Here is a 17524-nt window from a genome sequence, read left to right as displayed (position 1 = left end):
ATTGCATGAAGAGCTGTGGAAATGAAAAGAGTTGTGCTCCCAGCTACAGTTGAGCTGTAAGCGGATGGAGTTGTAAATGCATTTGTTTTGTGGAGCGCTTTATGGGTTAAATCTGGTTGAAAAGTGAAAGCTTGGTTATAGGCAACTCTTGTTTTAAAATGAATGTGAAGCAAGTCCTGACTCTATGTTTAAAGTACACTCTTTTAAATGTGGTGAATTAATAGTTGTGTCAATGTAATTAAACCTTATGTAACCCAGTTTTGACACAGATGAGTGGAAGCCTTTCACCTGCAAATGGTCAATGGAAATGGTGATTTCACTGTCCACAATAGGCATCTTCAATGCAGCCTCAATACCCTAAGTTTCCCATTCGGGAAGTGTCCTACCTCAAACACACAAGTTGTAATGTGACGTTTATCTAGTCCCAGCCTGTTCTTCATCTTGTTGAAGCCAAGTTGTTTACTCTGTTTCTTAAAGATCCATGGGTAGAATCAGTGGTAGAAGCCATAAAGCTGTTGTTTCTGCTGTAGCACCCCTCTGTGCAGGATGCTTTAGTGTCTGCAGGAGGGGAATTGATGTGGCTGTCAAGGACTGATGACACCAGGTGACAGGATCCTATATGGAAGCTGGGATTTTTTTGTTTTGGTTTCTACCACTCAGCGCCACAGCTGCAAACGTTAGCCCAAGTCAAAACACTGATTGTAGCGCGACACTCGTCATTGGTGTGGATGAAGCCAAGAAGAACAGAGACGTTCTCGCTGCTGTCTGAATATGTGGTGCTTTCCCCTGTTCTAGCAGCCCTACGACAGGTGTATTCTTACTTAATATTCTACAGCCTAGTTTAGTTTTAAGTACTTCCGACTACACACCAGCTACAAATGACACTGCCAACCAGCCGTCTTTATTTAGACTACTTCCACTATTCCTCTGTGGCCTCTACTTCACCCTCCTGTGCAGCCACTCGGCTATCTCTCACCCTCATTTCCTCAAGCCATGGATGAGTGAGATTCCTCCTGCCTTTAAGTGTTTACGCAGTGGAGGGGGGGTTGATTTACTGTTGGACCCTCATATTGTCTCTGTGCCTGCATCACATTACCCCTCGGTTATAGCCTCCATCTCCAGCCCCAATGGAGCAAAAACAAAACACCTTTTTACCTGTTTTTTTCCTTTTGCTTTCATTTCTCTGGAAACCATTTCTCAAGCACATTGCGCAAAGGATGTAGTGCTTTCACCCGTGTACTCCTGCAAGATCTCTGAAATTTCTCAGGAAAATGGCATCAGGAAAGTGCTTTAAACAGTAAACGCTTGGGCCGTTTGTGCACAACAGGAATGATTTTCTGTGTTTAGGCTTTTTTTTCTCTTTATAGCCTCTGAACTGCTGATGGGCGCTCATCACGGGCGGTCGTTAACACTGTGGGCAGGGCGGGAAGAACCTCTGTCGGCTCTTTAATAGCTCGTATTTTGAGCAAGCGAAAAAAGACTAGGCTCTATCATTCTCCCTCTGGGGGAAGCAGCTCCACCCAAACGTTTGGAGGCGAAATTACCTGCAAACCTGTGTCATTACTGATGGCTCTGCAGCAAGTAAGTAATTTCACGTAAACGGCGGTGGTTTTATTCCTGATATTTCCCCCGGAAGTTTTGGTGCTTTTTTAAGCTGCTGCCCTTCTGTCTCAAAATGTCCCCACAGAGTGAAAAAAAGGGAAATACTTTTGACATTTCTATAACCTTTCAGTGAATTGTGGCCTGAAACTTCTTAATTTGTATTTCACCTCCAGTTGCTACAACACATGATCAGCATGATATCTTTCAGTTTCCTTAAGTGTAAAAACTGGGAGGAAAGTCCCAGCTCCTCAAGACTACCACGAGACATACCTGAATCACCAGAGACACGAGTGCCACGTGATGATCAGCGGCTGACTCTTAAAAAAGTCTAAAAAAGTGGGAACACTGTCTGCATGAGCATAAAAATAGGCCTGAGTTTAAATATTTTAAGAATACAATGGTGTTAAAGAGGCTGGTACTTTACCATTTATTTGTATTTTTATATTACTTTACCATTTATTTTTTTCGAATGGATTATAACGTCGGCAAAAATTCCTTAATTGCAAGACATTTTCACCCCAAAGCAACAATGTGTATGTCAGTTTACAGCGTGATGCTTTTCAGCTGTGTACAAACACATCTTTGGACTCATGAATGAGAGAAAACGGAGAGAAATTTGAATATCCTCTGTTTTTAAATCCAATATAAGTCCAAACCAGACTTCTTTTTACACATTGAGGCAGATGGCTACACGCACAGCCAGCGAGGCTATAATTAAAACCACCCATCCAACCTAAACACACCCCTCCCTCCTCCCCAAAGTGGAGAGGCAAGCTGTGGCATTTTGTTTGTTTACCTTCTCCTGCCACCCAGCCAGTGGCCACGCTAAATCAACAGCAACGTGCTAAGAGTTTGCTTTTGTCAGGCCAGATGACTTGACATGTGGTTCCCCCCACCCTTCACCACCACAGGCTCGCTGCTACAGAGACACCTGGAAGCCAAATGTAAATCAGTTGTTGCTGCTTGTAAGCATAATGTGCTTTTGTTTTTAGGATCATGGTGAAGGCTACAGCTGGCATGTATACAGAACAGATACTCTTGGCTTTAGTACAGAGATAGCAGTGATGGAGGAGGCGGTGGTATCCTCTTATTGCAAAAAAATGAACTCATTGGCATTTTTTAAGTGCAAGTTGAATTCATTAACACATTTCTAAGAATCTACGATGTAAAAATATCATATTTACTTGGCCGTTTAAATGTCTAATTAGTAGCCGAAGGTGGCTTTCAATGACAGAAATCAGAAGGAACATTGGGGCGACACTCAGCTCAGCTCCGGATGTGGTTTGCATGAAAAATGGTAAATTAAAGAGCTTTCACATCTTATTTTGGAGTTATTGAAGCATGCCGTTCTATTGTGGAGGACTGAAGTTTGGACGACCAGCAGCTCCCAGTGTTTACAGGAGAAGGTCGGGGTGTCCGAGTAGGGCCAAGATATTAGTATTAGATGTCATTTTGACAACTCTTGTTAAGACAAAATAAGTGGTTAAAACGTTTTTTCGGTAAGAAGGCTGACTTCAGTTTTGCACCGCTACAATAATTCCAAAAAAGTACACCGTCATTAATATTTGTGGATTAAATATAAATTTTGATAGAACTTTAGCCAAAACCTGTCCAAACAGTGACAATCATAAGTAAAACTTTTTCTGTGACGAAATTTCTAACCCAGTTTTTGAAGTTCCAGCAAGCGTGTCGATAAACTGCACAAATATTTCTTTAGGATGACATTTAAAACACTCAACACTACATGTGCTGGTAGGCAATAGCTCTGCTCTATTAGAGAACGAGAGATTAGAGAAGAGGACAAAGTGCAACATCTGATCTCATGGTGTCCTCTTGAGTTATTTCTTTTCTGTTGAAGACGCACTGCTTTTATCTTCACCTGCCCCAGGCAGCTTGAGAGTAATCCAAACTTCTCGCCTTTTTCAAAGACATCCAAGAGGGAGAGTGATGTCACAATCCTGAAGGTTCAGTACAACCTGTTGCAATATTACATTTTACAAAGCATATTCTTTTACTGTATGTGATCTCTGAGGTTCATTTCACCTGTAGAGGATGTGGACGTGTGGCTCTGAGTAGTTTGGTAGATGAAGGTTGGACTTGACAGACAATACAACAATCTGACAATATCGTCATTTCAAAGTGAAAATATCTCTACTTATCTTTTAAGACAAGTCTTTATATATATACACACACAAAAAAAAGAATAGTTTGTTTTTCATTTAGGTGTCTCAAAGAGCTCACTAATCAAGTTGTCAAATCATATTTTAGTGGCTTTTTCATATCGGTCGCAAGTCCCTGAATTGAATTGAATGGCAGTCGTGTCACAGACTGTGATATCCGCAAATAGCGTTTAGTTTTTGAAATAATCCTATATGTTATTTTATCATATTATGGTGTTTTATGTTATGATATCATGATAAAACTGGTAATTTACAACCCTGCTGCACAGCATCAAAAAGTCAAAGCTACCAACTTCCAGGTACCTATTTTGATACCAGTATTCTCATTTTTTCCATATAAAAAAATCTAAACCACCCTGTGTGAAACTCATTAGAATTATTGTTATTATTATTTTTTTTTATTGGTTATTATTATTATTATTTGTCCTATTACTTTACCTTGACCCTTACTTGACCCCGTTGTCCTCTTCTGATTGCTCATTTTGCCTGAACAGTAAAAACAAACTCTGTGGGATTCATTTAATAATGCCATAAGATGAAGAAAAGCTGCACATCCTCACATTGGCAAAACTGGAATCTGGAATCTGCAATTATCCTTACTTACAATGATTCAAAAACATTGATGGAACTATTCAAATAGTAGTTGATTAATTCTCTGTCGATCGACTCATCGTTTGAGCTCAGCATCCAACCAAAACAACAGCCCCCACCTTTAGTGGTAGGGAAAGTGAGCGTGGGATTAGGGAGTTGGTGGTTTTTGATCCCGGCTGGGAAAAGTGAACGAGTCATGTTCTCAGTCCTCGATCACCTGCTGCTGTTGATGTGCTCTGTGGCGTATCTTTGCGAACAGTAGATGGCTGTGGTAAGGAACTGTAACTAAATGAATCTGTGGTGCAGTGCTGCTAAGAAAAAGAGCACTTAAGTTCAGCAAAAAAGACGCTCAGTGGAGTAAACAAAGATCCAAAAGCAAGTTGACTTTTTCCAGGGTGTCCATCCATCAGACTCTCCCTCTCTGTGGGGAAGCCACATGGTGCAGCAGATGCTCGGGCCGCTGTGACTCTGACTCCTTACATTCGCCTTTCTCATGGAAATGACCATGGTTGTCTGGCTGAATAATAGCAATGGTCTGTGTGTGCACACATGCATTATGGAGCGGCATGTGTGTGAAAGTGTGGAGGGTGGGTGGATTGCCTCGTGTGTGGAGGTTTTACTTATGCATAAACAGGGGGTTGCTTAGGTACAGGCTCTACATCGAGCCGTGTGCTCCTGCAGAAACAAACAGTAGTGTGTCTTGTGATTTTTAAAGGTTTAAAAGGAGCTCAAGATTCAATGCTACAAAATATCTGTTATACTAATTCACCCTCTGGTCTGATCAGCAGACAGTCAGTTTGTCCCTTTTTTTGGTTTTCTTTTTTCCCTCCAAACCAAAATCGCATCACAGGGCATTTGAAATAGACTTGAACTCTGTGGGCAGGTGCAGTTTATACATCCTGGCATCCCCATATCTGTGCCTGGCAGCACCGCAGTCCATCAGCCCTTAAAGGCTTCCTGACTCGGCAGGCAGCCATGGAGCAGCATATTGTCAAGAGGGTAGGGGTGTGGAGGGCTGTGATGGTGTGTGGGGGGTGGGGTTGTTGCACCCAGTAGCCCCCTCCAGTGTGAAAAGGCCCTTTGTGTTTCCCCTAGCCATAAGTCTGCCTAGCATGGGATTGAGCCGGAGTGCCAGGTTCAGAGGTCAGGAGGCTGACAGGGGAAAGTGTGTGTGTGAGCTGCGTGCAATATTTTTTAGTCTGCAAAAATGAGCACCTCCTCATGGTTCTGAAGTCATGTATCTGATGATTTATTGACAAATCTATGATCACATGGACCATACGGTGTTTTCTGTTAATATTGTTTTCAGTGTTAGTAACACTAACACCTTTTAGCACAGATCTGCCCACATGCTCCTGCACATGTCATACATACCGTGCATCATGAGTTGTTCTGCCTTCTGAACACAGTCGCTCCTCCAAAGCCCACATGGCAGCAGCAGTGGAAGTAAACAGGCAACGTGATCACACAGTGTGCTTTCAGGGTAAACCCAGAGTCATGACGCCCTGCACAGTTTCAGTTTGACCAAGAACAGTTGTAACACATTTTTTGGTGTACTTTTCATTCTGAAACACATACTCAGATCTTTAATAATCATCCCTTTGTGAGTCAGAAGACCTTCTGAATGAATGACCAGATTTATAGAAGTATCAAATGGGAATTATGAGCTCTTGATTTCTGAGAAATTTGTTGTTTTTCATCAGTTAAAGGATGCTGATAATGAGATGATACACACTGTTAGCCTGCAGCTATGTTTAGGCTATAACGTGTCATGGGTCTGTAGAGCAAGGCTCTAATACTGCCAGAGTGAAGGGTTCAATTCCCTGTAAAAGGGGTTCGTACGGGTGCTGGAAATCCCTGAAAACACTGGTGTTAAGCATATAAATATGGAATTACCTCAGCTGTACGGTGCTGGAAAAGATTGTAAATGGACCTTGAAGTGCTTAAAAAAGTGCTTGACTGACTTTGGAGAAGGCGTGTAAAGCTCAGTTGGGTCAAGCAACTGTGAGCTGTCTATTCTAGTGTTTTTTATTGTAATCCACATGACTCATGAACCTCAAGCTTTTTTTTTCTCCCTCATGCTTTTTGTGTCTCAACCACAGTTTGCATTTCAACATTTTCAGTCAACCATTTCTACGTCCAAATAAACTAAAAACCCAAAACCCAGAAACCCTTTTAAGATGGGCAGCAGGGATCCAGCGGAATAAGGGTAGTTGACTGCGTCCAGGAACCTTTTGCCTTGCCTGTGTTTGTGTCTGAGAGCTATTTTGGATTTGTCTGGCCACCCTGCATCAGCGTCTGCGGTGAAATGTCTATCAGAGCAGAGGTTAGAGTGTTGCTGACTGACCGGTCCTGTGTTTGTCCTCTTTCTCTTTGCAGGACAACATGCCTCAGACACCACCGTTCACAGGGCAGCTGAACACCGGCAGCTACAACAGGAACCTGTACCAGACCAAGGAGGAAGGCTACGCCGGTCTCTATTATCACGACAACAACCTGGCATCCGGGTCCCTGGAGGCCCTCATTCGCCACTTGGTCCCGACTGCAGACTATTATCCAGATGTGAGTTGTTGTTTTTTTTTAAACTTTATTCCTTTGTTGTTTCTTTTCCTTTGTCGTTTCATCAAAGTGAGGAGATCAATTAATTTTTTGATTATGTCCTTTCTGTTTCCTTGAGACCCAGTTCAGTGCCAAAGTTGATTTATTTTTCTGTCTTTCTTTCATCTCTTTCTCTTTCTATATATCAGGGATTCAAAATTTGAAATATGCTGTTTATATATTTAAAAGATGGTTTTAAAGCCCACCTTCAAACTTAAGTGATCAATTTGACGTCATCATATTACTCTTATAGTCAACAAGTTTTCTGTTTTCTCCACAGAGGACGTACATCTTCACCTTCCTGCTCAGCTCTCGTCTTTTCATCCGCCCATATGAGCTCATGTCCAAGGTGTGTCATCTGTGCATGGAGCAACAGCGACTCAGTGATCCTCAAGCTGACAAGGTACGCTATATCCCATTTCTAGTTCCAACAGGACTCTTAGCTGTGAACCTATACATTGACACATCCTAGTTTTGGTTTTCCCTACTGCTCACTCCATACTTGTGTGTGTTCTCCTGCATTTTCAGATGAGAATCAGGAAGATCGCTCCCAAGCTCCTCCAGATGCTGACAGAGTGGACGGAAACCTTCCCATACGACTTCAGGGACGAAAGAATGATGCGGAGCCTGAAGGAGCTGACCCACCGGCTGGCCAGTGGAGACGAGGTCAGTCTTATATTTCTTCATGCTGCTCACAGGAGACATGCAACAGAAAAGTTATCCACACTAAATGAGTAACGCAGGACAAATCTGCTGATTGGATAGTTTATATGTTTGTGTTATCACAAGCCGTCGGGTGCTGTATTGTAGACTGCACGTGCAGCAAAGCTACACACAGGCAGATTTTTGCAGATAGCAGTGGAGGGAGGTGGATGGGGGGGGGGGGTATCTCTGGCAACAAAGCAGTTTTTGAGACTGGCTGAATTGAGAGAAAAGCCCCATTGTTCATGGACTTGGTGGCTTTTTTGTCATCTGTGGCACTCCTTCCTAGGCAGCATTTGAATTGTTTCACTGCTGCGGAGTTAGATGTCACTGGCTTAGACTCTATTGCGCTGTTTGGATCAAAGTTTATTTAGTGGGGTAGAACTATTTTGGTCCTGTGGCTTCTGTTATCTTTGTTGCATTTTCTGACCATCCACCGATAGACATTTAGATACAGAAAAGTTGTTTTTACAAGCAATGACACACGCTCTGTGTGACATGAAAGGAAATGCTAACATAAGCTAACGTAACACCAAGATTACATGTATGGCATCGCCCAAAGGAATAGCTAAACATTTGGGGGGAATTGGCTTATTAACATAAATGAGAAAACAACAAGTTCTGCGAGGAAGTTATGTAGTGTAACTATTTCTGATCAAATACCAAACTTGCTAGCTGCTTTCCTCCTGCCTCTCGGCTAAATGTACCCCTCAAACCATCCTCTTAGTTGAAGTTTTAGGATTCATATAAAATGTTCTTATTGCTCCATGTTTTTACTGCACTTTGCTTACGTCTTGGCAACTAATTGGGTTAATCATGAATCAGGGTTCTTTCAGTGCACACCCTGATGGTTACACGTGTGTTCTGCTTAAGAATCAGTTGCGTGTCCAAGTTACATGTGTGTATCTTTGGGGGGGTGGGTTAATGATCAGGTTGCTGGGGCTTGTTAGGACCAGACAGTGATGGAGGACACAAACTTCCATCTGTCCTGACAAAAGACAGCCCTCCTACCGCTGCTCAACACGAGTAAAACGCAACTCACCCACCCCCACTGTTTTAAATGCAGCTTCCACATGACTCATCAATAGTACAAGCACGGGTATTGATCCTGATTAAATCTAGAAATCAATAGGTCTCTCAGTGACACTTGGACACATTTACAGCTCTCCATGTCTTTCCTTGTGCAATACCCCCTACCCCCCGATACATCAAATACAAATACATCTTAAACCACAAGTAATACACATTCCCTCAGTCATGCTCATAGACACGTGTGATGTATTTTGCTGGTCACACAAACATCTTTTGATTTCACAGTAGATTTCGCTGCGGTTTAGCACTAACACCACCCCTCCAAACATATTTCTTCAATTCTGGTCTCGAGGCAGAAACAGAAAGATAATAACACATGCACAATAATTAATTGCCACATGTGTTTTTTGTAACTTATCAATTGCCACATTATTAGGTAATAGTGAAGCCTTGCTGTAGCTTTTAATTTTTTTTAAAAGTGGAACCAGAACGGGCAGATTGCGAAATGATTTAAACTTTTGCTCTAATTTCTCACTCTTTCCATCTTGATCTTATGCATCTAATAATCTGTGTGACTGCTTTAGTTCCTATGCTGTTGTCCTAGAAACTTCAAAGCATCCTCAGACCTCAGCAAAAAATATACTTCGTAAAACGTTATCATGAATAGATGGCTTTGTGCGAGATGCTGCTTTTTAAATAACCCTTTATTAACAGAACCTTCCGAACAATGACAGTAAAAGGAGAAAAAAAGCGCTTTCTTTGCTTTCCCAACACTAGATGTATGTAGTGTTGATAAAGCAACCTTTTACAATACTTTACAACACCCTGCAGATGTGCTGTGGTATCATGTCAGCCACAGGCACGTGTGCTCGTGATTAGCACAGCGTGACCAAGAACTATTCTTCAAATGAAGGAAACTTTGGTGCCTCTGGTTCACAAATTGCCACAAGCCATCGTTGAGGAAGTGGGATATTGTTTACATATTTATCCATAAATGATAACCCGTGATAATAAATCACGATTCCTTGCTCTGGGAAGTGCTAACGTCACAGGACATTTCTTTGAACAAGTGCAGCAGTTAAAGTGTAAGGAAGTAGTTAAATGACAACGGCGGGAGTTTGATCAGAGCTAATTTGCATTCATGTTTCTCACAGATTCACCAAAAACTTGTTATGAATAGGAAACACAAATGTCTAACCATAAGCAGGTCTTGAGTACAGAGTTAGACGCTGATTCTTCAGCGAGTTGACCGCACTCTGGGAAAGGGTTTGAGTCTAGAATAGATGTCCCGAACATCTGGTCAAAGTCATGTCCAGACCACACTCAAAACATTCCAGGACCTTGATCTCTGTAGTAAGACTGTCATTATGGATGTGGTTGGATATATAGAGCAGCAGCAGCCGAGAAGAAAACAAGTGCTGTGATCCCGATCTGACCTCATTGGATGGTACCGCGTTCTTGCCTTCCCTCAAAATGTGCAGTTTTTATTTTGCACTGAGTTCCTTTTTTGCTTTATTATGATAAGTTAGCTTCATTTAACAAATCCCACATTTGTATATCCTGTTTGGATGTCTAGTGCAGTTGATGCAAGGCAGATCTTTGCACACATGTTACTGTTTTTAATCCAAATGGTGCATGCACACTACCCTTTTAATGGAAAGTGCCACTGCACTGTGTTTTGAGTTGCCCTGTGAAGTTCAATATCTGGATAACATTTGAGTAATGGTTGATAAATATGAACTGAAACACTTCTTTCTGTGTCTTTTTTTCTGGTTTGGTTGGATGGTACAACTTTATTGGTCTGAAGGTTGGAACATTGTCTCTTGCTTGCGAAGACCCAACATGGACAATGGCAGAACAACTGGCACCATCAATGAAACATCAGTTATCAGTTTTACAGTAAAATGCTCATTGTACTTTAAACAAAAAAGACTACGGGGCAGATTCATTTCTTATACTTTAAGTCAGCAATTTCCAGAATTTGAGACTTGAGATTTCAGACATTGGCTCAAGTCAGATTTAACTTAAGGACTTTAGACTTTACTGTTTAGAGAGGCAACTCTGAAAATTCCTTACAAACACTTGACTTGACTTGTGGTTGGCTGGAATGACTTGAGAAGGGACTGTACTTGTAGCAAATGGGTGCTATATTCTCATGCATCTGATACCAGCCACTCAAAACACGAGAATCAAGCTGATTTTGGGCGTGGTTCATCCTTCCTGACACACATCAGACCCAATATTTTGAGGTTTCTAAAGATTATCTTGCCAGATTTTCCTGCTGTGAGGTATGTAAAGAGTAGTTTTTACATCCACCAATCTGTTCTGTAGTAGGGAGGGTCTCATCGTGACTTGGCAGCATAGATGTTTTTGTAGATTTAGAAAAAAAACGGCACAATGCACCTTTTACTGTCTGTTTTTAGCAAGTTAGCCAAGCAGCAATAATGAACAGTCGGGCCTTTGTGTGGGTCAGGTGGTGCTCTACAGGAAGTAATAGCACTCAGCCAAGAAAAGCAGGACCTGTAGTTATATGATGGCATGAAGCAACCGCACACTCCATTGTGGTGATCTGTAGTGAGCTGCCGTCTGCCACCTCAGGATCACAGCCAGGGTTGATAGCGGAGGTAACAGTGTGCCCGTGCTGGACCCCGCCGCCGTAACGCCAATAGATTTGATAAGCAAATGTGACTCCCTCTGCTTGGAAATGTCAGGCGTGCTGTTGTCTCCAAGATCTGTGACTATATTTATCCGACCCTGGCCAGTCCTCTGTTTGTAGAGGGGACAGAAGCTGCGGCAGATGGAGGTCTTTGAAGTGGCAACTGGAGCGATTGTCTCACTGTTATCCAACTGTGCAGGAGTGTGGTCAAGCATTAGCTGAGTGTGTAGGGTTTACACTGATATTACAACATCTGAATCAAAGTGTTTCATGGAGGGCTGCAACTAATGTTTATTTTCAATACATTTTAATCACTCCATGTTCATTGGATGACTCATAATAAAAAGGTTCTTCATGTTTTTCTTCTTCTTGAAGAAGTCTGCTGTCTGCTGTGTCCATGACGCAATATCTGTTTTCCTACTTTGGCAAAACCATGACCTGCCCTTCTATGCATGTGATTGGCTTTCCCTGATATTTTCATCCCAACTTTAATGAATCTCACTCCTCATGCCTAAACCTAACCAACCCAACCAACAAAGGCAACGATTACTAGCCAATCACAAACAGGGTAGGGCAGGATCTGCCTTTGCATTGGTAGGATTCGTAATTTAGAGTCCAGGACTGGTAGCAAAAGTGAAAAATCTGATGCCCAAACTAAGAAATCAACCAAAGTGTTTATATTCAGTTGGTTGTTTCATTCCCCTTTCAAGCAAAACAGTCTGGTTCCAGCTTCTCCAGTGTGAGGATTTGCTACATTTCTCTGTTTAATTTCATTATAAATTTAGCATCTCTCTGATCTCCAGTCCATCTTGACTCCTGCTGCTATTTGAATCCCTGTTTTTCTTCTCTCTGTACTGTGCTCTTGCAATCACCCCTTGTCCAAACTGCAATATTCACAGCCCCACAACTGATTGGCTGTCTGACATGTGACTGTGTCTGTTCATGTGCCATCACACCTATCACAGCCACATCACCAACAGACAGATCCATTAGTCACGCCCTGGGAAGTGAATTTCAGAAAAGGTCCCGTCCTGGCTGTCTCCGGCAGAGTGATGGGAGTCTGCTCACCCCCCCCCCCCCCCCCCCCCCCCAAGTGCCTGAGCCAAGCACCGACTCCTCACACTTGATTGTTGTCTAGGCATCTGACCTCTACATCCATTATAAATAAGGCTGTTTCTTCCCGCCCTGTTGAACCAGAGTCTTGTTTGTAGAACCTAGATACTGGTGGCTGAATTGGCAGAAAGTTCAGGTAGGGAGGGGGGATGCGGTCGCGAGAAAGGGGGCCTAAGCACCCCAGATTTTTGGGGCAGCTCATACCAGCGGTATGGAAAGAGGCCATGCACAGGATCCTCCACGCTCATACAATAACACACAGTCTCCTCCACATGCACTAAATCAAACACACATGTCCTTCCATATAGACCCTCTTATGCAATGTCTGTGCTAAACCGTGTCAGCGAGGGAACACTTATCTAATCGTGACCAGTTTCGAGTCCAGGGGCAGGTTCTAAACAGGACAACCTCTTGACCTGTGAGGCCAGAGGAGCCAAGAGTCTCCCTCCTCTGCCCCCGTTGAGCTAAGAGGCCTTAATGAGGCAGACAGGAAGAGACTTGTGAAACATTGTGAGTGACCCTCCCAGTGCATGACCAAAAGGATGCTTTACTGCAAAATAAATCCTGAAGGCGTTCATGAGGGTCGGTCTGTGGTTTGGGCTGAGCGCTGGCATCAGTTCTGCTGACATGTAGGCAACGTGAGTGTTGTAAATTCCAGTGAGGTTGTTATCACTCTCTGCCACAGATGAGTGGTTAGGGAATAACCTAAAATGCCTACAGCTGAGTTAAACAAAGCTGCACGCATGCTACTGGAGATTTTCGTCAAATTTAAATTACACTCAGCTCTCTCATTATTATCTCTGCTATAGTGTTTCTTGTGCTCGCAGCCACCAAACCTAATGGATTAGGGATGTAACTTTGTCTCACAGAAGTGTCTCTGTCAGATGGAAAAGCTGGATAACAGGAAAACAAAACCATAGCTCTTATACTGGAGTTCTTTGGAATTATCATCAACCATTTCTGTGTTGGAGTCCTGAAGTCCCGAGTCCTTGAACCTAACTAACTGATTCCCTTCTCCACCACATTTCCCTTTCCCTTTGCTCCATCCTTCCCTCGACCATCCATCAGGTTTACAGGAAGGCAGTCGGTCAGATGAGCCAGGGTCTGATCAGGAGGTTGACTGTACTAAGCCAGTACGAGGAGGCGCTGGTCAAGATCAACGCCACAGCGGCCGAGCGACTGACGGCTCTTAAGGCGAAACCCCAGGCGTCCATCCAGAGAGACATGCTGTCCATCTGCAACGACCCGTTCACTGTTGCCCAACAGCTCACACACATAGAACTGGTGAGAGCCACCCAACAGTCTTTTTAATATATCATTTTGTTTTTCACAGTCCACTGGTCTGCAGAAACCTGTAATCGAGTCAGACTTTAGCCCAGAAGGCTAATTTCCATCCACCTCATCTTAAAAATCTGTTTAAAGCATAACATCATATCAATCATTTATTGTGACACGTCAAACCAAATTAAGATGCAAATGCTACCCTCCCGAGAACAATCAGAGGTCCTGCCGATGACTCACGCTCATATCGGCACATTGAGCCAAAGAGAAAAAGGCTGAATCAATGCTGGAGAGGAGAACGTGTGAGACAGAGGGGAGAGCTGACACACATGATGGATTAGAAATCAGTGTGGTGGTCGAGGTGAACCGAAAGCCCCAGCTCCTCCCACGTTCGACCGGCCACATCAGCATTGATTTTAAACAGCGGTGTTTTACCACAGGTGTATATATATCCATAACGTGTCAGTTTGCCATATAAAAGACAAATTAGTCGCTCTGTTAAACCAAATGTTGATCAAAGGGTTTATTTGAGATCCAAAAGGTAAACTCCCATGTGCATGTTTTTATAGACATTTTGTAGTTGGTGCATTAAGGCTTTAGTGCAAACTCCACTTCATAGTTCTAGATAAAGTTTCCTAACATCAGCCACGGATTCCTCAAATCCCTTGTTTCTTAAGTGCTGCAAACTCTTGCAGAACATCAGCATTGATCGAACTAAAGATGGAAATATCTTTTGCCCTTCCTTCTCAGGAGAGACTGAGCTACATTGGACCTGAGGAATTCGTTCAGGCCTTCGTCCAGAAAGACCCTCTGGACAACGATAAGGTAACGTCTGCATGCATGCTTTTCAAAGAATAAATCGCCAGATAAGAGAAAAATATACAGTGGTTATGCAATCCTTTTTTTTTTTTTTTCAATCGGTCTCTGTTTGGTGTGGGTTAGAAGTAAGATGGCCTAGTTTCTCTTCCAGACAGATGTTAAGTTTACACAAAACAGAGACTGGCCGCTGCACAGGTCAAAGGGAGGGCAGGTGATTTCTAGACTGTAGCAGCAGACCAAATATCCGCACATAGACACACACACACACACACACACACACACACACACTCTCACACACTCTCAGTAACATTTCACCGACAATTTCCTCACATCATCCCAGTGTCTGGAGGAGAAGAGCATGCATGCACCTCATCTCCTAGCAACTACCGCTGCCAAAGGTTTGTTTTGGAATCGTTTGTGTGTGTGTGTGTGTGTGTCTGGCGGTGGGCTCTCTTGTCTTGCGTTTGGCTGCTAGGTAACAGCCCCTTTTTTTGGAAGTGAGGTGATGGGGGGGTTAAGGCTGCCTTTGTGCCTCGGGCTAGCCGGCCTCTTGGAAAAGACGGGCATGACTGTGAGTGAGGGTGAGTGTGTGTTTGAATGTTAAAATTCGATGTGTCCACTGGCGGGAAACACTACGTGGGGGCGAGTGGCGTAAGGCCAAAGGAATGTGTGGAATTAGATCAAGAGGAATCCACACAAAGGACCAGCATGCATAATGTGAATAACATTGTCCCTTATTGTGCTTATAGAAGCAGAGTGAAGCCCAGTGTGATTGGGGTCCACTTAGCCAAGGGTTTATTTTTAATGCTCACTGATGCATTGACTGAGAGAAGAAAAAAAGAGAAGAAAAGCTAATAGCAGCTTTATTTTTCCAGTTCAGCACGGTTTTTGCTTTGCAATCAGATCGAATGCTAATTGAAAGTCTGTCGTTGTTGTTGATGTTGCAGAGCTGCTTCAGTGACCACAAGAAGGCCAGCAACCTGGAAGCTTACGTGGAATGGTTCAACAGACTCAGTTATCTGGTGGCTACAGAAATCTGCATGGTGAGTAATGAACATGAGGCCAAGTTCCTTCTTGAATAAGAAACCTTGGTGCTATGAAGATTGGGCTGCAAATACTGATTTTTTTTCATCAAATAAAATTGTAAAAAAATGACATCACAGGTTTCCAGAGTTTAGGTCAGAAAAATGTGTCTATTTGTCAGATAAAAAGTTGGAAATCCAAACATTTAATTTAAAAACGGAGAAAAACAGCATATTCTCACATTTTAGAAGCTCGAAACAACACGTTCGACATTTCTTAATCGAAAAATTACTTCAATGATTAATCGATTATGAAAACTAGATCCTGCTGCTGCTTCTGCTGGAAAGTCAGCGTCATTACTAGTTACATGAAAGTGCAAAAAAGATATATTTAACGCAGCTGTAGAAGCTGCTATAAAAGGATTTTGCGCTTGAAAGTTTTACAGGATGTTAATAGACACATTTTGAATATGAAACTTTGTTCTCTTGCTACCCCTGAAGCACAATAACGTCAAGTTGAATGTGATGAAGTGAAATAATCAGTATACAGTATGTCCTGTACATAAATAAGTAATTGAGCACAGCTGCAAGGTTCTGGAAAAGCTTGAAAATGCACCTTGAAATGTTTGAAAAGGGCTAGAAATTGACTTTAAAGCAAGGTATAGCAAATCTTTAAATTAGAGACGCTAGAACCACTGAATCTTTTTGATAAATAATTTCTTCCTAAAAGCAGGAACACTGTCTCAAATACTTAACTAAAAAAAAAAAAAAAATGTTGGTCCTTCCTGCGTCGCCCGATAATGGTAATACAGTTTTGGTAAATGACCTGATTTCAAACAGACACATTTTGCAGACAGAAAAGTGCATTAGCCCTCATGAGCTACTGCACTTTTCTAATGTTCTCCATTTTGTTAACAGCCTGTGAAGAAGAAGCACCGAGCTCGAGTCATCGAGTTCTTCATCGACGTGGCTCGGGAATGCTTCAACATCGGCAACTTTAACTCCCTCATGGCCATCATATGTGAGTTTTGTTCTTCTCTCCTTCCCCTACATGACATATGAGTTATGTTTTTATTGGGCCTGTGAATGTTCTCATTCGTCCAGGTCATCGTTATCCTCAAAGCAATTTCAGTCAAAAACAACTGGACTGGTTGTTTGTCTAGGAAGACGTTTCACCTCTCATCCAAGAGGCTTCATCAGTTCATGCAGCATCTGACCAGGCTGGGACTGGTCCAACTAACTGGTGTGGAGATCCAGGTATTTAACCTCTCACAAGGCCGATGATGTCACTGACACCCTTTGTGCTCCAAGTGCCCACGCCCGTCGTTAGAGTGACCGTCGTTGGTGGGCAGTTGGTTTCGACTTCGTTAGTGCTCTATTGAGTCTGAACAACAGTCGTTGGGGTCACCCGGGCCATGTGTGAACAGTTGTCCTTTGAGGTTAGATTGTTGAATCTCCTGGGAAGGGATGAAAGGGCGGCATTGTAAATTGGAGATAAGTGGTGTCTCAGACCCCCTCCTCTGTTTAGCGATGGTTTCTCCACTTTTACATAGATGGCTTCTTTTACTCCTCTTTCAAACCATCTGTCCTCTCTGTCCAAGATTTGGACATTGCTGTCATCAAAGGAGTGGGCTTTCTCCTTGAGGTGTAAGTGGACAGCCGAGTCCAGGCCTGAGGAGTTAGCTCTTCTGTGTTGGGCCATGCGTTTATGCAGTGGTTGTTTTGTTTTTCTCCAATGTAAAGATCTTTGCATTCCTCGTTGCATTGGACAGCATAAACCAGGTTGCTTTTGTGGTGGTGTGGTGTTCTGTCCTTCGGATGTACTAGTCTCTGTCTGAGTGTGTTACCGGGTTTGAAATACACAGGGATGCAGTGTTTGTTGAAAATCCTCCTGAGTTTCTCCGATACCCCAGCCACATATGGGATGA

The 17524-nt window shown here is 42.9% G+C and overlaps 1 protein-coding gene across 2 annotated transcripts in view; it reads left to right on the top strand.

Annotated features, from left to right (window-relative positions):
* rasgef1ba (RasGEF domain family, member 1Ba) overlaps positions 1-17524 on the top strand; it is a 45001-nt gene that overhangs the window by 11805 nt on the left and 15672 nt on the right. For both annotated transcript variants that reach the window (XM_083911652.1, XM_083911651.1), the window contains exons 2-8: positions 6753-6935; positions 7252-7374; positions 7500-7637; positions 13543-13758; positions 14506-14580; positions 15522-15617; positions 16515-16617. In XM_083911652.1, the coding sequence (XP_083767778.1) occupies positions 6759-6935; positions 7252-7374; positions 7500-7637; positions 13543-13758; positions 14506-14580; positions 15522-15617; positions 16515-16617 (928 nt within the window). In that variant the 5' untranslated portion in view covers positions 6753-6758. The remainder of the gene's footprint in view (positions 1-6752; positions 6936-7251; positions 7375-7499; positions 7638-13542; positions 13759-14505; positions 14581-15521; positions 15618-16514; positions 16618-17524) is intronic.

This window comes from Echiichthys vipera (genome assembly GCF_963691815.1).
Source record: "Echiichthys vipera genome assembly, chromosome: 4".
NCBI lineage: Eukaryota > Metazoa > Chordata > Actinopteri > Perciformes > Trachinidae > Echiichthys > Echiichthys vipera.
This window is presented reverse-complemented; position numbering and strand designations above follow the sequence as displayed.